Raw genomic sequence first — 24,620 nt, forward strand, 5'->3', positions numbered from 1 at the left:
GTGAGTATATTATAAGCATATAGTGTGAGTATACTGTAGTATAGTGTGAGTATAATATGAGCATATAGTGTGAGTATACTGTAGTATAGTGTGAGTATAGTGTGAGTATAATATGAGCATATAGTGTGAGTATACTGTAGTATAGCGTGAGTATAATATGAGCATTATATGTGAGTATAGTGTGAGTATAGTGTGAGTATAATATAAGCATTATATGTGAGTATACTGTAGTATAGTGTAAGTATAGTTTGAGTATAATATAAGCATTATATGTGAGTATACTGTAGTATAGTGTGAGTATAATATGAGCATTATATGTGAGTATAGTGTGAGTATAATATAAGCATTATATGTGAGTATACTGTAGTATAGTGTAAGTATAGTTTGAGTATAATATAAGCATTATATGTGAGTATACTGTAGTATAGTGTGAGTATAGTGTGAGTATAATATGAGCATTATATGTGAGTATACTGTAGTATAGTGTAAGTATAGTTTGAGTATAATATAAGCATTATATGTGAGTATACTGTAGTATAGTGTGAGTATAATATGAGCATTATATGTGAGTATAGTGTGAGTATAGTGTGAGTATAATATAAGCATATGTGAGTATACTGTAGTATAGTGTAAGTATAGTTTGAGTATAATATAAGCATTATATGTGAGTATACTGTAGTATAGTGTGAGTATAATATGAGCATTATATGTGAGTATACTGTAGTATAGTGTGAGTATAGTGTGAGTATAATATGAGCATTATATGTGAGTATACTGTAGTATAGTGTAAGTATAGTGTGAGTATAATATAAGCATTATATGTGAGTATACTGTAGTATAGTGTGAGTATAATATGAGCATTATATGTGAGTATAGTGTGAGTATAGTGTGAGTTTAATATAAGCATTATATGTGAGTATACTGTAGTATAGTATAAGTATAGTTTGAGTATAATATAAGCATTATATGTGAGTATACTGTAGTATAGTATAAGTATAGTTTGAGTATAATATAAGCATTATATGTGAGTATACTGTAGTATAGTGTGAGTATAATATGAGCATTATATGTGAGTATACTGTAGTATAGTGTGAGTATATTATGAGCATATAGTGTGAGTATACTGTAGTATAGTGTAAGTATAGTGTGAGTATAATATGAGCATTATATGTGAGTATACTGTAGTATAGTGTGAGTATAATATGAGCATTATATGTGAGTATACTGTAGTATAGTGTGAGTATAGTGTGAGTATAATATGAGCATATAGTGTGAGTATACTGTAGTATAGTGTGAGTATAATATGAGCATTATATGTGAGTATACTGTAGTATAGTGTGAGTATAGTGTGAGTATAATATGAGCATATAGTGTGAGTATACTGTAGTATAGTGTGAGTATAATATGAGCATTATATGTGAGTATACTGTAGTATAGTGTGAGTATAATATGAGCATATAGTGTGAGTATACTGTAGTATAGTGTGAGTATAGTGTGAGTATAATATGAGCATATAGTGTGAGTATACTGTAGTATAGTGTGAGTATAATATGAGCATTATATGTGAGTATACTGTAGTATAGTGTGAGTAAAGTGTGAGTATAATATGAGCATATAGTGTGAGTATACTGTAGTATAGTGTGAGTATAGTGTGAGCATTATATGTAAGTATACTGTAGTATAGTGTGAGTATAGTGTGAGTATAATATGAGCATATAGTGTGAGTATACTGTAGTATAGTGTGAGTATAGTGTGAGTATAATATGAGCATTATATGTGAGTATACTGTAGTATAGTGTGAGTATATTGTGAGTATAATATGAGCATATAGTGTGAGTATACTGTAGTATAGTGTGAGTATAGTGTGAGTATAATATGAGCATTATATGTGAGTATACTGTAGTATAGTGTGAGTATAGTGTGAGTATAATATGAGCATTATATGTGAGTATACTGTAGTATAGTGTGAGTATAGTGTGAGTATAATATGAGCATATAGTGTGAGTATACTGTAGTATAGTGTGAGTATAGTGTGAGTATAATATGAGCATTATATGTGAGTATACTGTAGTATAGTGTGAGTATAGTGTGAGTATAATATGAGCATTATATGTGAGTATACTGTAGTATAGTGTGAGTATAGTGTGAGCATTATATGTGAGTATACTGTAGTATAGTGTGAGTATAATATAAGCATTATATGTGAGTATACTGTAGTATAGTGTGAGTATAGTGTGAGTATAATATGAGCATTATATGTGAGTATACTGTAGTATAGTGTGAGTATAATATAAGCATTATATGTGAGTATACTGTAGTATAGTGTGAGTATATTGTGAGTATAATATGAGCATTATATGTGAGTATACTGTAGTATAGTGTGAGTATAGTGTGAGTATAACATGAGCATTATATGTGAGTATACTGTAGTATAGTGTGAGTATAGTGTGAGTATAACATGAGCATTATATGTGAGTATACTGTAGTATAGTGTGAGTATAATATAAGCATTATATGTGAGTATACTGTAGTATAGTGTGAGTATAGTGTGAGTATAATATAAGCATTATATGTGAGTATACTGTAGTATAGTGTGAGTATAGTGTGAGTATAATATGAGCATTATATGTGAGTATACTGTAGTATAGTGTGAGTATAGTGTGAGTATAATATAAGCATTATATGTGAGTATACTGTAGTATAGTGTGAGTATAGTGTGAGTATAATATGAGCATTATATGTGAGTATACTGTAGTATAGTGTGAGTATAGTGTGAGTATAATATAAGCATTATATGTGAGTATACTGTAGTATAGTGTGAGTATAGAATGAGCATATAGTGTGAGTATACTGTAAAATGAGAGTATAGTGTAAGTATGCTGTAGTATGACACTGGCAGGCGAGGAGGGAAACAGGGAGAAGAAATCTTCCGACCCTGAAAACCAGCGTACAATTAGCGGGCGCAGTGGGATTCGCTGATGTCAGGCGGAAGAACGGGTGACGTGGGAGATGCTTGGCTCTTTTGTGCTCGCACCGGGAGCACGCTGTAATGAAAAGGTCATGGCGCCATTGTACAGCGCTCTCAAAGCCACAAGGATTTTTTTCCCTTTTTTTAAATAAATAAATGGTTGGTGGCAGGACCTTGAAGAGCGGCGGCTTTAATGATTGCGGAGGAGCCGAATAAGCGTCCGTGGGCAGCGCTAATTTGTTTTAGGTGTGCTCAGAATAGATAAGGACGAATGTGTGGCCTTCCAGCCCCGCTCTTCCTCCTCCCTCTTCCTCCACAACCTTTGCTTCCCTGGAGATAACGCTGTACGCTAGCAGCCAATCTCAGCGGGGGAGACAGGGAAAAGTGAGGAGGAAAAAAAAGACAGGAGGGAGTGAAGGCGATAATAAAAAGGAAGAAAAGAAAGAAAGGAAGGCCTGAGGGACAGCCAGCCTTAGATGTGCTGATTGGTGGATTTATTCAGCTCTAAACTCACAGGCTAATCTAACCGACATCAGAGATGGGGAGAGAGAGAAAAACAAATATCCAAGTCGCGTAACGAGTCTCAGACCTAAAGGCCAACCTTAAGCTCCTGTCAAGACGATGTGCGATTGCTTAATTACGCCAATCTCTCGCTCTGGCACTGACGAGACACGAGCCGTCTCCACTTCCCCTCCGTATTATTTTTAGTCTGGGTTTAGAACGCTAGTCTCAGAGCTATCTGTTAAAAACTGAAACAAAAAAAGCTTTTAAAACAGGATTAAATCTAAACATCTGAATTAAAATATTGTAAAATAACTTATTCACACACACCTGGTGTTTTAATTCAATTAAATTTATTAACAATAAACATTGTCTCAAAGCAGATTTACACAGATATTGTGGTAATAAAAGAATATACGTCTGTTCCTTATCATTTTAAGTTTGTCCCTAATAAGTGATCCAGTGGTGACTCTCGTGAAGGAAAATCTCCTTGAGACTTCACGAGGAAGAAACCTTGAGAGGAACCAGACTCGAAAGCGAGCCTCATCCTCAACACTGAATGCCCTTCATTACAGTTGCATCAGTTTTGAGGTTATAAACTGTTCAGTGATGGTGATTAAATGTAAACTGTCATCCTGAGCACATTGTAGGAGACTGTTTTCGGTCTCCTACAATAAAGAAAGAGAAAAAGATGTAATGTATTTACAGTCGTATTCGATGTTCAGTAGCTACATGAACATTATGCACTTGTGGGCAGAGTTTATCTAAAATAGGGGCGTGTCTTTATTATGTTTTGTTTCTGAATGTGAGCTTGTCGTGAACGCTGTAATAAGAACTGGTGTGAAGTCTAGCGCCACTGTCAGGCTGTTTTACGTTATTACAATAACCACACTGAAATATCTTTTGTATGTAAACACACACACACACACACACACACACACACACACACACACACACACACACACACAGAAACATCCTTAAAGGACATAATAATATACGTAAATTACTAATCAGTAATTTAAGGATAACAGTAATTCGGAGGACATCAGAGGAGACGTGTCTTCAACAGAGACATAGCTTTACATTTCAGCACTGAATTATTCATGGATAATAGTATAAATGAACAATAAAGTGAGCATTTAGCATCGCAGATTAGCATCATTCAGATTATCCTTCACACCTCCTATTAGTCTTTCATTAATATTGTAATAATATTAAACAAATCAGCAAACCCAATATTATGATCTTTAGTCTGTATTTTCTATCCCAGGTTCTTTTTTCAGGTGTAATATATATAATGTACAGTATCTGTTGCTTGTTAGCTACATTGGTTTTAATGCGTTGATCAGATCGGTGCATATAAAAACAATGAAATATACAAAAATACAGATAAAAAAATATTATTATTATGTTTATTGTGAATAAAAATGGCCTCCGTGTGCTCCTGATAGAACATCTCCGTCTCCATCTCGGTCTCGGGTGTGAAATGGAAAGGGACGGTGTGAAAGTGCAGTGCGGTGAACGCTAATGTGCTGCGCTTTAAATTTTTAACAGCCCCATGTGAATAATTGATGTGGGCTCCGGCTGGGAAGTTAAAAGGTATCTCGTCATTACAGAGACGCTGTTTGGGGAAAAACACGACACCGAGCTCCGAGACGTACGACGGACTGTACCATAAAAATAGACCTGGAATCTAAAACTGTGATGGTTTCCCTGAAAACACACAGACATCATGATGTTTTATAAATATAATCTATACAGTGTAGTGCAGTGACACGTAGGGGCCCAAGCACAATTCCACTGCTACTGCCAAGTTCTTTTCTGTCTTCTCTTTTCTCTTATTTGCTAAGCACAAACATTTCTTATAACACAAGAGAGTGCAAACTATTTTCAGGTGGTTAGAAGGTTTTGCTTCATGTTCTCTAATATCGGCTTAAATGACAGGTTTATATTCTTGTGCTTGTTAGCGTTTAGAATAACCCATGTAATGAACTGAAGTGTAAAGAAGTGTTTACCATGTGTGGAAGGAGTCTCCAGTGTCAGTGGGTATTAACAGTCAGATATAAAGCTACACTTCCACCATCAAGGTGCTCACAAGCTGGTATCAAAAGGTATGTAGATTAGCTTTGTTTACAAGAAAGTGCTTTTTTTAATCTACATTTAACCTTTGAAATAGTCCCCTCGCACAGCAATACAGCACCCCAGCATTCCTTCTGAAATGTGTCCTGGAAGTCTTCAAGTGAGATCATGTTTCCAGCGAGAAACTGACACGTGAGAAGAGCTCGGTGACAGGGGCACACATGGTCACAATAGCAGACGTGGTTCAAGTTTATTTCTATTGTGCTTTTTCTCAATGGACATTGTCTCCAAGCAGCTTTACAGAACTTAAAAATGAAAGGGAATGATGTGTATTTATCCCTGCTGAGCAGCCTGGGGTAAATGTGGCAAGGAAAAACTCCCTTAGTTGGTATGAGGAAGAAACCTAAGAGGAACCAGACATGGTAAGTGGTAATCTGCATGGCCAGATTAGCACCAGTTCCACAAGTCAAGTTTATTTCTATTGCGTTTTTCACAACAGACATTGTCTCTAAGCAGCTTTACAGAATTTAATAGGGAAGGTGAATGATGTGTGTTTCCATGGTGCTTATCAGGGATAGACTGTGGTGAAGGAAAAACTTCCTTAGATGTTATGATGAAGAAACCTTGAGAGGAACCAGACTCAAAATAGAAACCCCATCCTTATTTGGGTGACATCAAGAGTGTGATTATAAGCTCTGGATGTACACAGGACTCCCTGTGCATGCTGCCTTTGTGCTGCCATCTGTTGGCGTGTTGCAAAACATTTTAATGTCATATTCCCTTCATGCAGTAAGATCAGCCCCTAACGAGCCCATCTTTGGGGCAGGTGTGAGAGAGAAAGGGTAAGGGCAGTGTTTTGGGGCAGGTGTGACAGGGAAAGGTCAAGGGCAGTGTGTGGGGGCAGGTGTGGGAGGAAAATGGCAAGGGCAGTGTGTGGGGGCAGGTGTGAGAGGGAAAGGGCAGTGTGTTGGGGCAGGTGTGAGAGGGAAAGGGCAAGGGCAGTGTGTGGGGGCAGGTGTGAGAGGAAAATGGCAAGGGCAGTGTGTGGGGGCAGGTGTGAGAGGAAAATGGCAAGGGCAGTGTGTGGGGGCAGGTGTGAGAGGGAAAGGGCAGTGTGTTGGGGCAGGTGTGAGAGGGAAAGGGCAGTGTGTTGGGGCAGGTGTGAGAGGAAAAGGGCAGTGTGTTGGTGCAGGTGTGAGAGGGAAAGGGCAAGGGCAGTGTGTTGGGGCAGGTGTGAGAGAGAAAAGGGCAAGGGCAGTATGTGGGGGCAGGTGTGAGAGGAAAATGGCAAGGGCGTGTGTGGGGGCAGGTGTGAGAGGGAAAGGGCAGTGTGTTGGGGCAGGTGTGAGAGGGAAAGGGCAAGGGCAGTGTGTTGGGGCAGGTGTGAGAGGGAAAGGGCAAGGGCAGTGTGTTGGGGCAGGTGTGAGAGGGAAAGGGCAAGGGCAGTGTGTTGGGGCAGGTGTGAGAGGGAAAGGGCAAGGGCAGTGTGTTGGTGCAGGTGTGAGAGGGAAAGGGCAAGGGCAGTGTGTTGGGGCAGGTGTGAGAGGAAAAGGGAAAGGGCAGTGTGTGGGGGCAGGTGTGAGAGGAAAATGGCAAGGGCAGTGTGTGGCGGCAGGTGTGAGAGGGAAAGGGCAGTGTGTGGGGGCAGGTGTGAGAGGGAAAGAGCAGTGTGTTGGGGCAGGTGTGAAAGGGAAAGGGCAGTGTGTTGGGGCAGGTGTGAAAGGGAAAGGGCAGTGTGTTGGGGCAGGTGTGAAAGGGAAAGGGCAGTGTGTTGGGGCAGGTGTGAAAGGAAAGGACAGTGTGTTGGGGCAGGTGTGAGAGGGAAAGGGCAGTGTGTTGGGGCAGGTGTGAAAGGAAAGGGCAGTGTGTTGGGGCAGGTGTGAGAGGTTAAGGGCAAGGGCAGTGTGTTGGTGCAGGTGTGAGAGGTTAAGGGCAAGGGCAGTGTGTTGGTGCAGGTGTGAGAGGAAAAGGGCAAGGGCAGTGTGTTGGGGCAGGTGTGAGAGGTTAAGGGCAAGGGCAGTGTGTTGAGGCAGGTGTGAGAGGGAAAGGGCATTGTGTTGAGGCAGGTGTGAGAGGGAAAGGGCATTATGTTGAGGCAGGTGTGAGAGGAAAAGGGCAGTGTGTTGAGGCAGGTGTGAGAGGGAAAGGGCAGTGTGTTGCAGCAGGTGTGAGAGGGAAAGGGCAGTGTGTTGAGGCAGGTGTGAGAGGGAAAGGGCAAGGGCAGTGTGTTGGTGCAGGTGTGAGAGGAAAAGGGCAAGGGCAGTGTGTTGGGGCAGGTGTGAGAGGTTAAGGGCAAGGGCAGTGTGTTGAGGCAGGTGTGAGAGGGAAAGGGCATTGTGTTGAGGCAGGTGTGAGAGGGAAAGGGCATTATGTTGAGGCAGGTGTGAGAGGAAAAGGGCAGTGTGTTGAGGCAGGTGTGAGAGGGAAAGGGCAGTGTGTTGCAGCAGGTGTGAGAGGGAAAGGGCAGTGTGTTGAGGCAGGTGTGAGAGGGAAAGGGCATTGTGTTGAGGCAGGTGTGAGAGGGAAAGGGCAGTGTGTTGCAGGAGGTGTGAGAGGGAAAGGGCAGTGTGTTGCAGGAGGTGTGAGAGGGAAAGAGCAGTGTGTTGGGGCAGGTGTGAGAGGGAAAGGGCAGTGTGTTGGGGCAGGTGTGAGAGGGAAAGGGCAGTGTGTTGGGGCAGGTGTGAAATCTGTTGAGGGCAAAACAACAGCAATGTTATTGCTGCAGTTATTACTGTGTGTGGAATCTGTGATAGAAATTGAAAATAATCTCTGGAATATTTGCATTTATGCTACATCAGTCTGATGCTTTGCTCTCGTCTTCTCTATTCAGATGCTAAGAGAGATTTATTCACAGATTAGAGAGGAACAGGTTAACAGTGCTTGGGCTTTATTACCTTTTTGTATCATTTAGTGATGAGGCACTTGATGGCTCAAAATCAGCGTGACCCTCTGTCCTCTCATCAACTGTAACTTTAAAACCACCTGCCTAATATTGTGTAGTTCCTCCTTATAACCACCAACACAAAGCTCAGGTCCTCCTCAGACTCAGGAGGTGTGTGGAAATTAATAACTAAACATTATCAGCAGATTCTTTAAGTCTTGTAAGTTGTGAGGTGGAGCCTCCATAGATCAGCCCACTCACCCGGTCATCTACATGATGGACAAAAAAAATTCTTCAGGCCTTTGTTTATTGCTCCATGGTCTAGTTCTGAGAAACATTTGTCCATACGCAGGAAGCTGTGATGCTCTGTGTACCGACTCCTTTTCAGCAGGAACTGTCCCCAGTTTATCGGGTTTCTTTCCTCCAGGAACGTTTGGTAGATACTCACCCCTGCATCCTGGGATAAACCTTACAGCACCTGTTGTTTTGTAGATTCTCCGACCCAGGTGTCTAGACATCACAATTTGGCTCCGATACTTACACTCATTTTCCCCTTCACACGAGCCGCAGTAACGAACGTATCATTTACTGAAACCTTGCTGATCAACTGTTAATAAAAATAGAGTAGAAAGTGAAGATCCATCAATGGATTTTGCTTAAGAAAATCAGTAACGGTGGAAACACTGTTTTGGATGTTTTGTTGATGGGAAAAAAAAGTGAAAGAGCAAAACCTGCTTTAGTGTTTTTATTTTTAAGTCCATGTGTGTAAACTTCAGTGGCTTCTCAGTGGAAATAAAATTTCTGACATCATTAATATCGATGAAGCGTTTCTGACTCGACTGTACACATACGGGCCGGAAAGAGAAACCCAGTTTAAACAAAACGTGTGTGTTTCTGTGCAGACGGACGTGAGCCGTGCTGCATGCTCACGCTTCTGCTTATTACCTCAAAATATCAGCGCTTCCAATTTAAGCCCCCGAGAAAGCGGCAGCTCCCACACATATGCTGCAGAATCTGTCGAGAGGAGCGAGGCGAACCCGCTGCTGCTGCTTTGCATTTTGATTTAACATTTCAGAGAGCAGGCAATCTGCTCACCGCGCTCGATTAGCGTGCTACGCTACGCCAACGCAGCGCAGGTAGTCAGCCTTTTCCACCTCATATACCCCGAGGATGGCATGGGGGGAGGGGGGAGGGGTTGTTGGTAGGGGGGAATTTCTAAAAAGCTGTTTTGAGCTCAGTGAAATGTGAATAGCTTCTGAAGAGAAGAAACAAGATGACCATCACACACAACTAAATGTTGATCATATCAGAAACATTATATAATAATATATAAATAATAATTATTAAATATTATGTAAAAAAACAATAATAATAATATACAAAAACTAAATTAAACCATTCATATTGTTTGGTCTGTGTGACACTAATCACAGGTGATCATCAAAAGTGTGGCTTTAAATTAGCAAGAAAATTATTAGGAATGAAGGAGGTCAGATTTTCAGTCTCAGTATGTGGTTCTTTAATGTTTAGGAAAGATGTAGAAAGTTAAGTTGCTTGGAAAGAAGCTAGTCACTTTATCATGTTCGAATGGTAGCATATTGGCCTCAAATTATACAAACATCAGATCTCCTGTTTATTCAACCTGCATAGAAATCTTACCGTAAAAATGAATAACATTTTCAAAACATGAAGTCTTGGTGTGTAGCTAGAAAGCTGATTTACTAGCTAGTCTTGTTGATACGCCACATGTGTGTGTATATATATATATATTCATAACATATTCATAAAAAATTATAAAAAATCATAATTGTTAATTATTTTTAACATTATTTATTATTATTATTATTTGTGAACATCAACAGTTTACATTTTAAAAATGTTTTAAATAATGTCTGCTTGGTTAAATAATATAGAAATAATTTTATAAAATTAAAATTCATATAAAATAGAATAAATTAAATAAATGCAGTAAACTTATTGTTACATTTTTGTATTCTGTTAAATTAACACAAATTAAATTGATTAATACAGATGTGTGTGTTTGTGTTTTACATTTGAATATTTAAGTAGATATGATCTTAACTGTTCTATTTATTTCAGCACTTTAACATTTCTTCATTCCTTCCATCCTTCATTTATTTACTCTCTCGATATGTGGAATTGTCAGGATTTTCTCCTTTTAAGAGTAATTCTTCAAGCAAACTTAAGCATTTATAGAGTCGTAAAAACTCAAGTGGACTGGATTTCACACATGCGCAAAACAGAATCTGTGTTTTACACCGAACTACGAATTGTATTTCCGGTATTGAGTGAGTAGCCATGCTACTAGTTAGGCTACTAGCTAGTTTCTTTTTATAACCCTGGCATTGGTGTGAAGACATTTGTTAAAGTGTTAAATTAATTAGAACAGTTAAATAGATCATATCTTTAGAAAATTAAATATTTAATTTTAAACACACACAAACACACTGTGTTACCCAATTGGGGTCTAATGTAAAATATTCAATAACATTTTTCCATGTATTTTTTTTTATCAGTTTAATTTGTGCCAATGTTATCAAAATAAGTGTATTGAATTTATTTGATTTATTACATTTTATTTTTTAAAAATATTATAAAATCTTCTTCTTCTTCTTTTGGCTGCCCCCATTAGGGGGCGCCACAGTGGATCATCCGTCTCCATACCCCCCTACATCTGCCTCCTTTTACACCAACTCCCTGCATGTCTTCCCTCAGTATTGAGGGGAGTATTAAGGTGGGGGTGTTGGGAGGAGTATTGAGAGGAGTATTGGGACGGATGTTGGGAGGAGTGTTGCTTTACTGGAAAGTGCCTTGTGCTCCTTTTGGATGCTGTAAGGCGCTCTATAAATAGAATTTGATTTGATTTGAAAGGGGTGATGAGAGGATTGTTGAGTGGGGTGTTGAGAGGGGTGTTAAGGGGAGTATTGGGAGGGGTGTTGGGAGGGGTGTTGAGAGGGGTGTTAAGGGGAGTATTGGGAGGGGTGTTGGGAGGGGTGTTGAGCCGAGTATTGAGAGGGGTGTTGAGAGGGGTGTTAAGGGGAGTATTGGGAGGGGTGTTGGGAGGGGTGTTGAGCCGGAGTATTGAGAGGGGTGTTTAGGGGAGTATTGGGAGGGATGTTGGGAGTTGTGTTGTTAGGGGTGTTGAGGAGTATTGAGAGGGGCATTGAGGGGCTTGTTGAGAGGGGTGTTAAGGGGAGTATGGGGAGGGATGTTGGAAGGGGTGTTGAGCGGAGTATTGAGAGGGGTGTTGAGAGGGGTGTTAAGGAGAGTATTGAGAGGGGTGTTGAGAGGGGTGTTAAGGGGAGTATTGGGAGGGGTGTTGAGAGGGGTGTTAAGGGGAGTATTGGGAGGGGTGTTGGGAGGGGTGTTGAGAGGGGTGTTAAGGGGAGTATTGGGAAGGGTGTTGGGAGAAGTGTTGAGCGGAGTATTGAGAGGGGTGTTGAGCGGAGTATTGAGAGGGGTGTTGAGCGGAGTATTGAGAGGGGTGTTAAGGGGAGTATTGGGAGGGGTGTTGAGCGGAGTATTGAGAGGGGTGTTGAGAGGGGTGTTAAGGGGAGTATTGGGAGGGATGTTGGGAGTTGTGTTGGGAGGGGTGTTGAGGAGTATTGAGAGGAGCATTGAGGGGCTTGTTGAGAGGGGTGTTAAGGGGAGTATGGGGAGGGATGTTGGGAGGGGTGTTGAGCGGAGTATTGAGAGAGGTGTTGAGAGGGGTGTTAAGGGGAGTATTGGGAGGGATGTTGGGAGTTGTGTTGGGAGGGGTGTTGAGGAGTATTGAGAGGGGCATTGAGGGGCTTGTTGAGAGGGGTGTTAAGGGGAGTATTGGGAGGGATGTTGGGAGGGGTGTTGAGCGGAGTATTGAGAGGGGTGTTGAGAGGGGTGTTAAGGGGAGTATTGGGAGGGGTGTTGAGAGGGGTGTTAAGGAGAGTATTGGGAGGGGTGTTGGAAGGGGTGTTAAGGGAAGTATTGGGAGGGGTGTTGAGAGGGGTGTTAAGGGGAGTATTGGGAGGGGTGTTGAGAGGGGTGTTAAGGGGAGTATTGAGAGGGGTGTTGAGAGGGGTGTTAAGGGGAGTATTGGGAGGGATGTTGGGAGGGGTGTTGAGAGGGGTGTTGAGAGGGGTGTTAAGGGGAGTATTGGGAGGGGTGTTGAGAGGGGTGTTAAGAGGAGTGTTGGGAGGGGTGTTGAGCGGAGTATTGAGAGGGGTGTTGAGAGGGGTGTTAAGGGGAGTATTGGGAGGGGTGTTGAGCGGAGTATTTAAAGGGGGGTGTTGAGAGGGGTGTTAAGGGGAGTATTGGGAGGGGTGTTGGGAGGGGTGTTAAGGGAAGTATTGGGAGGGGTGTTGAGAGGGGTGTTAAGGGGAGTATTGGGAGGGGTGTTGAGAGGGGTGTTAAGGGGAGTATTGGGAGGGATGTTGGGAGGGGTGTTGAGAGGGGTGTTAAGGGGAGTATTGGGAGGGGTGTTGAGAGGGGTGTTAAGGGGAGTGTTGGGAGGGGTGTTGAGCGGAGTATTGAGAGGGGTGTTGAGAGGGGTGTTAAGGGGAGTATTGGGAGGGGTGTTGAGCGGAGTATTTAAAGGGGGGTGTTGAGAGGGGTGTTAAGGGGAGTATTGGGAGGGATGTTGGGAGTTGTGTTGAGAGGGGTGTTAAGGGGAGTATTGGGAGGGATGTTGGGAGTTGTGTTGGGAGGGGTGTTGAGGAGTATTGAGAGGGGCATTGAGAGGCTTGTTGAGAGGGGTGTTAAGGGGAGTATTGGGAGGGGTATTGAGCGGAGTATTGAGAGGGGTGTTGAGAGGGGTGTTAAGGGGAGTATTAGGAGGGGTGTTGGGAGGGGTGTTGAGCGGAGTATTGAGAGGGGTGTTAAGGGGAGTATTGGGAGTGGTGTTGAGCGGAGTATTGAGAGGGGTGTTAAGGGGAGTATTGGGAGGGATGTTGGGATTTGTGTTGGGAGGGATGTTGGGATTTGTGTTGGGAGGGGTGTTGAGGAGTATTGAGAGGGGTGTTAAGGGGAGTATTGAGAGGGGTGTTGAGAGGGGTGTTAAGGGGAGTATTGGGAGGGGTGTTGGGAGGGGTGTTGAGCGGAGTATTGAGAGGGGTGTTAAGGGGAGTATTGGGAGGGATGTTGGGATTTGTGTTGGGAGGGGTGTTGAGAGGGGTGTTAAGGGGAGTATTGGGAGGGGTGTTGGGAGGGGTGTTGAGCGGAGTATTGAGAGGGGTGTTAAGGGGAGTATTGGGAGGGGTGTTGAGAGGGGCATTGAGAGGCTTGTTGAGAGGGGTGTTAAGGGGAGTATTGGGAGGGATATTGAGAGGGGTGTTGAGATGGGTGTTAAGGGGAGTATTGGGAGGGGTGTTGGGAGGGGTGTTGAGAGGGGTGTTAAGGGGAGTATTGGGAGGGGTGTTGGGAGGGGTGTTGAGCGGAGTATTGAGAGGGGTGTTAAGGGGAGTATTGGGAGGGGTGTTGAGCGGAGTATTGAGAGGAGTGTTGAGAGGGGTGTTAAGGGGAGTATTGGGAGGGATGTTGGGAGTTGTGTTGGGAGGGGTGTTGAGGAGTATTGAGAGGGGCATTGAGAGGCTTGTTGAGAGGGGCATTGTAAGGGGATTTGAGCAGGGCATTGAGAGGGGCATTGTAAGGGGATTTGAGCAGGGCATGGAGAGGCTTGTTGAGAGGTATATTGAGGGCAGTATTAAGAAGGAAGGTGTTCATCTATTTGTCTTGCCGTTGTTTCAGAATCTCACTTCTTTAAGCCTCAATGTGAATCCAGAATGATCTAAAAACTGAATTTTGGTTGTAAAGCATTGTCTGTTTCTACACCAGCACTTTTAAAGTCTTATTACAACTAAAAGTAAGATAAATGAAACAGCTGGTAGGGGTCCCAAGTGTACATAAAGGTCATTAGTAGGCTTTAAGAAGATATCAGTGGTGATGTTGAAAATGAGGCAGAAACATCAAGGTCACTGAAGAGAGATTCGGAGGGCATTGAACAGGTTGCTTGAAGGACATTTATAAGCCATTAAGTGGCCAGTGTAAGAAAGTCAGAGGCCATCAAGAGATGGTGCTAATAAGGCAGTACTTAGGGTGCAAGGGCCCATAGGGGGAATTTAGAGGGCATTAGAAAGGCCCAGAGTAGGACACTGGGGAGAGTTTGCGGTTACCTGCTGCTCTAAACTCTGGCAGCTGTAGTTTCCCTGCTTTCAAATATTTCATCTTGTTAAATGGTCCTAATGAGCAGATAATTATTCGAGTCAGAAGTGTTAGAGGAGGGAAATCAATCCGTAACCAGGACTGAGGATTGAATCACGGTTTTGGAATGGCTTTAGGGCTTTGAGTTCCAGCTCGTGTGATGTTAAATCACAGATGTACAGGAAGTGGTGTATCAGATTTGATGAATTTTCTGTTTTTTTTTTAGCAGCGATGCTGTGTTGTACAGAGCGAGTGGCTAATCCAGGCTGGAATCTTAGCTCCACCATGGCCTCCTGTGCTCCTCAGCAGTTCGGGAAAGTCGATTTATTGAATATAAACGTTTCTAATCATTACAGTTCCCTGGATGTTTTAGATTGCGGCGGTTTCGAGACGCTGCAAGGCTAAAGTAATCACCTGCCGTGTGAATAGATGAGCGAGTGTGTGTGGTGCTCGGCCTTGGCTCGTCGTGCTGAGATGAGATTTCTCTACCAACGTGCCTGTGATGGATTACTACACCGTCCAGCGCCGAGCTCAGCGACGCCCCAATATTCCAGCAGAATCGACTGACAGGCGATATATAACCCATCAGTTAGGGACCAGCGCACACACTCAACTGCTTTTTTCCCTGAGAGCTGGATGTTGGATCTCTCTCTCTCTCTCTCTCTCTCTCTCTCTTCTCTCTCTCTCTCTTCCTCCCACCACCCTCCCCCATCCTCTCTCTTTCTCTCTCACTCTCTCTCCTGCTCTCTCGCTCTTTCTCTCTCACTGGCTGTGTTCCTGTAATAAGAGTAAGAATCAGAGCTGCTTTAGAGAGTCTGTATAGTGTGTGTGTGGGATGTTAGGGTGAGGGGTGGGATTAGACTGTGTGGGATGTTAGGGTGAGGGGTGGAATTAGAGTGTGTGGGATGTTAGGGTGAGGGGTGGGATTAGAGTGTGATTAGGGTGAGGGGTGGGGTTGGAGTGCATGGGATGTTAGGGTGAGGGGTGGGATTAGAGTGTGATTAGGGTGAGGGGTGGGGTTGGAGTGCATGGGATTAGAGTGTGTGGGATGTTAGGGTGAGGGGTGGGATTAGAGTGTGTGGGATGTTAGGGTGAGGGGTGGGATTAGTGTGTGATTAGGGTGAGGGGTGGGGTTGGAGTGTGATTAGGGTGAGGGGTGTGGTTAGGATGAGGGGTGTGGTTAGGGTGAGGGGTGGGGTTAGAGTGTGATTAGGGTGAGGGGTGGGGTTAGGATGAGGGGTGTGGTTATAGTTAGGGTAAGGGGCGTGTTTAAGGTGAGAGGTGGGTTTCATTGTATTTGTATTTAATTATAACTCTAATTTGATTTTGTGGATTAAATACAAAGAAACCACAGTTTTTTGTTTTGCTTTGACTTCATCAGTCAGTTTTCCTGTTTTTCTCCTTTCAACCTCATATCCTCTTTTATGTCTCTCTGCACCAGTACAGTCACATGGAGATAATTCCGATTCAGAACAGAGAGGCCTTTTGTCACAGCGGAGGAGTGAAGAACGTTGTGGATTGAAACACAGCCGGATTGGCTGACCTTACAGCGTTCTTGAGAAAATTTGTGTGAAATGTGTTTGTAATTATGGCGGGGAAGCAGAGACGGGCTGTGAAAAAGAAAACAGGAATGACGGAAAAAAACGTGTGTGAGAAAAAGAAAAGGAGTTAGAGAGAGATTGGGAGAGAGAGAGAGGGAGAGAGAGAGATTATTTATTTATTCTAGAAAAAAAAAAGGCCTGTCAAAATCTCCTCCTAAGCGCTGCACTGCTGTTGAGGAAGGAGTCCTGAATCTCAGTCCATACGTTAATAAATAATGATTGTGTGAGGGTGACGGAGGGGACAAGGGATGTAACAAGCAATAGCTCATCCCTCCATCCTTAAAAAGCAAGAGAGAGAGAGAGAGAGAGAGAGGGAGAATTTTCTTTATTATTTATAAATAGTAGCTCTAATAGTAGTTTCTTGAAAAGCAAAATAAATGTTTTGTTTATCTGCATCTCTGTGTTTAGTAGATTCTGTCTCTGTGTTTAGGAGACTTTGTAACTCTGTGTTTAGGGAACGGAGTCTCTGTGTTTAGGGGACTCTGTGTCTCTGTGTTTAGGGGACTCTGTGTCTCTGTGTTTAGGGGACTCTGTGTCTCTGTGTTTAGGGGACTCTGTGTCTCTGTGTTTAGGAGACTTTGTAACTCTGTGTTTAGGGAACGGAGTCTCTGTGTTTAGGGGACTCTGTGTCTCTGTGTTTAGGGGACTCTGTGTCTCTGTGTTTAAGGGACTCTGTGTCTCTGTGTTTAGGGGACTCTGTGTTTAGGGGACTCTGTGTCTCTGTGTTTAGGGGACTCTGTGTTTAGGGGACTTTATCTCTGTGTTTAGGGGACTCTGTGTCTCTGTGTTTATGTGTAATGTGTAATGCTAATCATCATTAGGACAGACAGAACACAGAGACAGAGAAAGAGAGAGACTGGTAGAAGACTTGCAGTGACAAAACTCTTTTCTTTCTCTCTCCCTCTCCCTCTGTGAGTGTTGCACTTGTCCTACCTCTGGCCATCTCTTTTATTTAGACATTGTATAAAGCCTTTTTGTCCTTTTCCTGACTTCTATGAAAAAAGGCATTAGAAGAAAGAACAGCACTCAGAGAGAGAGAGAGAGAGAGAGAGAGAGAGAGAGAGAGAGGCAGACCTATTTAAAACATTGAACCTCTCTCCACTCGTCTTTTTCCTTGACTCTGCTTTCAGACAGGAGAATATAATGTCTCCCCCATTGGGATTGTGGGTAAGAGAAAGAGACAGGAAGAAGTGATGTCATTGGTGTATGTCTGGATGGAGGTGTGACATGTGTGAGGAGGGCCGTCCTGACACCTTACACACCGCTCCATAGGCTTGAATCAGTCACATGATCACCTCCATTGTTTACACACCTATCATGCTAGTCTTTTTTTCATTTCTTTTTAAACATTCATGCTAACAGCTTAGCCGATAAGCTAATCATCTATACATTTATTCTATACATCTAATTATCTATACATCTATACATCTATACATCTAATCATCTATACATCTAATCATCTAATCTATACATCTAATCAGACCAGTCAGTGATTCTACACTAGCAGTTAAACAGGTTGCATGACAAATCACTACTGTACAACAAATTGTTCCATACTACAATTTGTGAAACCTTTACATTATACACTTACACACAGACCTATTGTGTGTGTGTGTGTGTGTGTGTGTGTGTGTGTGTGTGTGTGTGTGTGTGTGTGTGTCTAATGCACATTCCGATTAGGGCTTAATTATGAGTCAGCAGCATCTGTCCATCCCTTACACACTTGCACTTACACTCATGCGCGCACACACACACACACACACACACACACTCCTGTGAGTCCTCAATCAGTGTGGGACATGCGAAGCCTCGCCATTAAGCGCACCTGCCACCCACAATCAGTGTCAACTGCTGTCAGGACCCTAAACACACACACACACACACACACACACACACACACACACACACACACACACACACACACACACACACACTTGGGTCTCAATCAGTTGGATTGATTCAGGACGCTGCAGGTCTGATGGGGAGAGGAGAGGGTGCAGGGAGGATGTGGAATGTAACCTTATTGTTACTCTATCACGTCTCACTGTCTCTCTTACTGTGTCTCTCTTACTGTGTCTCTCACTGCGTCTTTCTCTCACTGTGTCTCTCTCACTGTGTCTCTCTTACTGTGTCTCTCTTACTGTGTCTCTCTCACTGTGTATCTCTTTTACTGTGTCTCTTACTGTGTCTCTCTCACGCTGTCTCTCTTTTACTGTGTCTCTTACTGTGTCTCTCTCACTGTGTCTCTCTTTTACTGTGTCTCTCTTTTACTGTGTCTCTCTCACTTTGTCACTCTTTTACTGTGTCTCTCTTACTGTGTCTCTCTATTACTGTGTCTCTCTTACTGTGTCTTACTGTTTCTCTCTCACTGTCTCTCTTATTGTGTTTCTCTCACTGTCTCTCTTACTGAATCTCTCTCACTGTTTCACTGTGTCTCTCTCTTACTGTGTCTCTCACTGTCTCTCTCTCACTGTGTCTTTCACTGTCTCTCTCTCTCTCTCTCTCTCTCTCTCTCTCTCTCTCTCTCTCTCTCTCACACTGTGTCTTTATCTTACTGTGTCTCTCTCACTGTCTCTCTCTTACTGTGTCTCATTGTGTCTCTCTCTCTCTCACTGTGTCTTTATCTTACTGTGTCTCTCTCTCACTGTGTCTCATTGTGTGTCTCTCTCTCTCTCTCTCTCTCTCTCTCTCTCTCTCTCTCTCTCTCTCTTTCTCTCTCTCTCACTGTGTCTTTATCTTACTGTGTCTCTCTCTCACTGTCTCTCTCTCACTGTGTCTCATTGTCTTTCTCTCTCTTCTCTCTCTCTCTCTCTCTCTCTCTCTCTCTCTCTCTCTCTCTCTCTCTCTCTCTCTCTCTCTCTCTCACTGTGTCTTTATCTTACTGTGTCTCTCTCTCACTGTCTCTCTGTCACTGTGTCTCATTCTCTCTCTCTCTCTCTCTCTCTCTCTCTCTCTCTCTCTCTCTCTCTCTCTCTCTCCCTTTCTCTCTCTTACGGTGTGATTTACATATTACATATACATGATGATGATGATAATGGTGGCGATGGTGATGATGATGTTTACAGTGATAATGATGATGATGATGATGATAACGTGTGGTTGTATATGTGAGGATTGGTATGATTGTGTAATTCTCAGTGTTGCAGGTGTGTGTGTACATGAGCGTTTCCACTTCGTCCTTCTGTTCTTTTGTGTCTCTGTTTTTTCTCCTCGTGTGTGTAGATCTCCATCAGCTCAGTGAGATGAGTGAGCACGCGATCCCGCTCCAATCAGTGCTCAGTAATCCCCGTCAGCGGCGTGCTAATCCCCTGGGCCACTAATTGGCCAGGAACTCGGCTGTTCCGTGTCCCGGCTGCCAGATGAGTTCGGAGAGCAGCCATTTCTCTTCTTTATCGGCGATTATTGAGGCGCGAACGGTGCGGGTCTTGGGCGCCGTGGAGACGCCGTAATTAAACGCCTCATTGTGGCTCGTTGGGAATTCACGGCTCTCGCGCTGTAATTATTATTTTGGCGTCGGTGCTCCTTCAGTCTCCAGCAGATTGAATTAAACACAGACTGAGCTGCAGTCAGGATCATGATCAGAGCTCGCTGCACACACAAACACAAACACACACACACACACACCTGTGTGTGTGTGTGTGTGTGTGTGTGTGTGTGTTTGTAAGTGAGGCTAGTGTAGGATTACGATATATGCAAAGTATTGTTTGTTGTTGTTTGTCTTTGTTGAGTTCTGCACTTTGATTGGTTAGAAGTTGTTTATTAGTTCTCTGTAGCTCAGACAGTGGTGATACGTTATCGTTTCCATAGTGATGGCCCGTTCACGCCGATAATCCACTGATAAAACACTGATTAAATGTGTGAAACCTTTAATATGTTGATGTGAGGTACTGAGGGGAGGAGCTTACACCCCAACACTCATCCTAATCCCAGCACAACACAATGTCTCCTCTCTACACAATACATCCATGTGTTCCTCAAAGGTGTGTGTGTAATTTCTTGTTTTTTTTAAGGACTCGTTACTCTATACACACACACACACACACACACACACACACACACACACTCACATTGCTTGTAGTCCTGTAGTCTTATGCAGTCATGGCCTGGTACCACACACTTTACTTACATTGTTTAACGTTTACACCTAAGGTGAGTACTGCATTTTGATTGGCTGGAAGTTCAGATGTAACTATAGTAACATCCAGATAAGATAAGATTTACCCTCTGCCTAGAGCGAGACAGCGATTGTACACACTTTCTAATGACCTCACTGAGCTCCATGAAGAAGTTTGGCAAGTGGTGGAACTTCTATGGCGAATACGGGGATTTTTATAAATGACTAGAGGATTCAAATGAGAACTAGAATGAAAAACAGCACCAGGAGTTCACTTTAACAGCTTCTTTTCATTCGAATTCATAGAATTAAATTGGCACTACTTTATCTGTGTGTGTGATTCGGAGCAGCAAAATTGTAGATGTAACGAGTCGAATATTAAATATTGAAAATAAAGCGTTAATCTGATCCATTCAGTCAATTTTGCTCTGCAAACATCAATATCAACTTGAACTCCTCAATGCTTGGAGGTGATAATCCACAGGTGTGAGGCTTTACACCATTATAATGCTCTTCGCATCACCTCGGGACCTTCTTCACCTCCACATCTACACTGACATCTTGTAACACCTCCACCTGCTTTATACTGTATACATTTTTAGTGCGATAAATCCAAGTGTTACAAGTCAACCTCAATTTCAGTTTAGATTAGCAATGTGAGCTAACTGTACTAGCTACATTTACTCAACAAAGACACCAGAAATATCTCCAGCAATTCCCATAGTTTATGCATACATATATAAATATTTTTCTTTTTAATCTAAAAATATTGTCTAATGTTGTGTTGGTCAACATTTGCTGCTAATACAGTCGTGACCAGTCGAACATCGCCATCATGAACTTCAGCAGTTTGAGCTACAGGAGCTCGTCTGCTGAATCGGACCACAAGGACCAGCCTTCACTTCCCACTGGCACTTTTAATAATGAACATTGTCTCAGAGCAGCTTTACACAGATAATGTGGTGATAAAAATGAAGATGTTCTTTATAAGTGTAAGTTTGTCCCTGATGAACAAGTCGGTGGAGACTGTGGTGAAGGAAAAACTCCCCGAGATGCAGAAGGAAGAAACCTTGAGAGGAACCAGACTCAAGAGGGAACCTCATCCTCATCTGGGTTCCACCGAATGTCCATTTATTACAAATAAACGATGTTGAGGTGCAGTGATGAAGATCAGAGCAAACTGTAGTTCTGAGTCAGTGTAGCAGACTGTTGATATTAACTACAGTCCAATCAGTCAAATACAGTCAAATAAATCCACCCACTAACAGGTGCCATGATGAAGAGATAATCATTGTTCTTCACTTTACTGCTTATGATGATGTAATGTCATATCTGATCAGTATGTGTATATATAGCTGATGATGCCTATGTTATGATGGTTCGACTTAAAATTATTCGATATTAAGATGACAATAGCGATATGACAAAATTGTAAAAAAACAAACATAGCAGCGCACCCCCTCCCTCCACCTGCAAACCGCCGCTCGTCTGCGCAACCGCTGCCACAGACTTCTGTAATGTATAAACAATACAGTATATAAGTGTAAATTGCTCTGTTTTGCTAAATTATGCACTGTAATGTGCCAAATTATTTGACACTGATAGGATTTCTCTAAGACTTCTGGCTAGGATGGGCCATGTCTCCACTTCCCATACTTTCAAGTTACAATGTTGTAATTACAACACATCTCCATCGTAACTCGTGGACTTCCTACATAGTTGTATATGAGAGAGGTTGTATATACTTTTGTGTATACAGTGTAATATGGATTTCCTTTTTTCTAACATCACTTCCTATTTTCTTTGCTCTTCCTGTAGAGGACGCCGGTGAGCAGCGGAGAGGCATTCCGATGGTTCTTCTAGTCCCAAGGAGACACAGTCATTTCACATTCTTCAATAACTGAATCAAATAAATGGATTTAACATCTCCAGAACCTGGAAGTGAAACCAAACCTCAGCAGAAAAACGACAGGAACGATAGAAATGAGAGACAGACTGAGAAAGAGAGAGAGAGGAATTGTGGGTTTACCTCTGTAATTTGTTTCTTTCTTGTATCATTATCAACAATTTCAGTGTCTCTGCGTGTTCAGTGTCGTGGCTAATGGAGCTACAAATGCTAACTTAAAGACAATCAGGATCCGGAACAAACCATTCACCCAGTGGACAGTGTGATCACACTGAATGTGTCGGAGCGGTGAGACGAGGTGACTGAAGGGCAAACGACAACAGGTCGACATGCACTGGAATAAACCATTGTCGAGTAAACGGGGGGTTAGATAGAATCTGTCTGTCTGTTCTCTATCTCTCTCTCTATCTATCTTTCTGCTCTGTGTAGCTACAACAATCCATTTCTGAAGGGAGAAGAAGGGAGTATGATTTTCTCTCTCTCTCTCTCTCTCTCTCTCTCTCTCTCTCTCTCTCTCTATCTCTCTCTCTCTCTCTCTCTTTTTGTGTTTGTAAACCATTTCACAAGATAAAGGGAGGATCAGGATTTACAGATAATCTATTTATCTATCAGTTTATTTACCTGTCTGTCTCTCTGTCCATCTCCTTGTGGGCACCTGCATCCATCCATATATTGAATTCATCCATCCATCTTTGATTAGAACAATGAATTTTTCATTCATTTCTGATCAATGTCCAATGGTTTGTCATGTGACCTTATTGAATGTGTGATGTCATCAATGATGTCATGACATCACGTGCAGTTTCGGACCAGTCGCCTAGCCTCGCCGCTGCTGGACGCTAGACGGAGAAACCGCGACCGTACGCAGACCTGCAGCAATAATCGTAAAACTACTTTAGAGTTTCAGTTGATCTCATTGGCCGGGACGCGAGACGCAGCCAATCACAGTTCTGTGCTTTTTTCTTTTGGTTTCTCGCCGCTGGGGCGTAACGCAGGGCATATTGTCTTGCTATCATCGTGGTGTAAGTTTTAATTTGTGATGTGAAATGTCTTGATTTTGACAGAAAAACACTGGAGCCTCAACTGTTCGGATGAAACGTTTAAATAGTGACGTGCCACTACAGAAGTACGGGAAGCCTGTGGGTTTATTGTTTATTTATTCCTCTGTCCAGAGAATTACAAATAGCTAAATTGATTAGTGGCTAAATTATTGTCCTGGGCCAACTAACGAATCATTTAAACCTGTTTTATTAAGCATATTAGCTAAACTGGCTAGGATTGAATGGACTAGAGCTAGCTATCTGGCATTACACTGGAGAAGCTAAACACCCCCAACTAATCAGCTAGCTAGTATTTGATATCTACAGCCCCTGTATAATCAATAAAAAATGGATATTGTCACCAGGAAGTGTTCAGTAGCTCACAGCCGCTCTGGACTCCTGCAGGTTGACACAAGGAAATAAATTCAAATAAATAAAAACATGCTAAATTTAGCACAGATCCGTTAGCTTTCTGCAGCAGATGAATTGAAGCGTGAGAAACAAAAAAAACAAAACAAATTCCTCTCAGTATAGCTAGCTGGCTAATGCTAGTACTTTAGCACTTAGCAGTAAAAATCATGAGAGACTAATAATGAGTGAGTTTTAGCTTTAACATGTCGCTGTGTCCGAACTTCAGTTCGTCTGTTGGAGGAGATCGGATCTGTGTGGTGGTGGTGGTGGTGATGTGAAACTCCACAATCTAAAATGATGGTGTTAAAAACGTGAGCGCTGTAACTCACTAGCCCTAAAGCTAGCGTGAATGCTAGTGCTAACGCCCTGCTGTTGCATGTGTATCTGTGTTTTTGGGTTTAAAGGTTAATGAGTTTGTATTTTGTCGTTGTGATGCTTTTATGTGTTCAAATGAAAAAAGGACCAAAAAAAGTTGGAAAAAATAATTTGATGTAATTTTTATTCTCACATGTAATTAAACATTACAATCACAAACTGTGTGTGTGTGTGTGTGTGTGTGTGTGTGTGTGTGTGTGTGTGTGTGTGTGTGTGTGAGAGAGAGAGAGAGAGAGAGAGAGAGAGAGAGAGAGAGCAAAACAGAAAATGGAGATAAGTGGATGGATGGATGATTAGATGGTGAGAACCTTCTGGGTAACTGATCATGAGGACATGACTCAATTTGGCTCCCAGGTGTGATGTTAACACTAGAACCTGGAGAAGGTCCACTGTGGCACCCAAAAAGCTGAAGATATTTCATGTCATGGTAGGGGGCAGAAGGTCTGTCCTGCAGGTCGTCCTCCCACAGTAAACCAGATTCTTTTTTAGATAGAGGAGAATCCTGTGTCCTTCTGCTCCAGATTAACATTTAATCAGATTTAAATGGAA

The 24,620-nt window shown here is 42.6% G+C and overlaps 1 protein-coding gene across 2 annotated transcripts in view; it reads left to right on the plus strand.

The window, feature by feature from the left end:
• cxxc4 (CXXC finger 4) overlaps positions 1 to 24,230 on the plus strand; it is a 43,982-nt gene extending 19,752 nt beyond the window's left edge. For both annotated transcript variants that reach the window (XM_083538948.1, XM_083538947.1), the window contains one exon: positions 22,158 to 24,230. In XM_083538948.1, coding sequence (XP_083395074.1) covers positions 22,158 to 22,202 — 45 coding nt within the window. In that variant the 3' untranslated portion in view covers positions 22,203 to 24,230. The remainder of the gene's footprint in view (positions 1 to 22,157) is intronic.
• The last annotated feature ends 390 nt before the right edge of the window (positions 24,231 to 24,620 follow it).

The sequence above is a fragment of the Silurus aristotelis genome (assembly GCF_946808225.1).
Source record: "Silurus aristotelis genome assembly, chromosome: 4".
Taxonomy (NCBI): Eukaryota; Metazoa; Chordata; class Actinopteri; order Siluriformes; family Siluridae; genus Silurus; species Silurus aristotelis.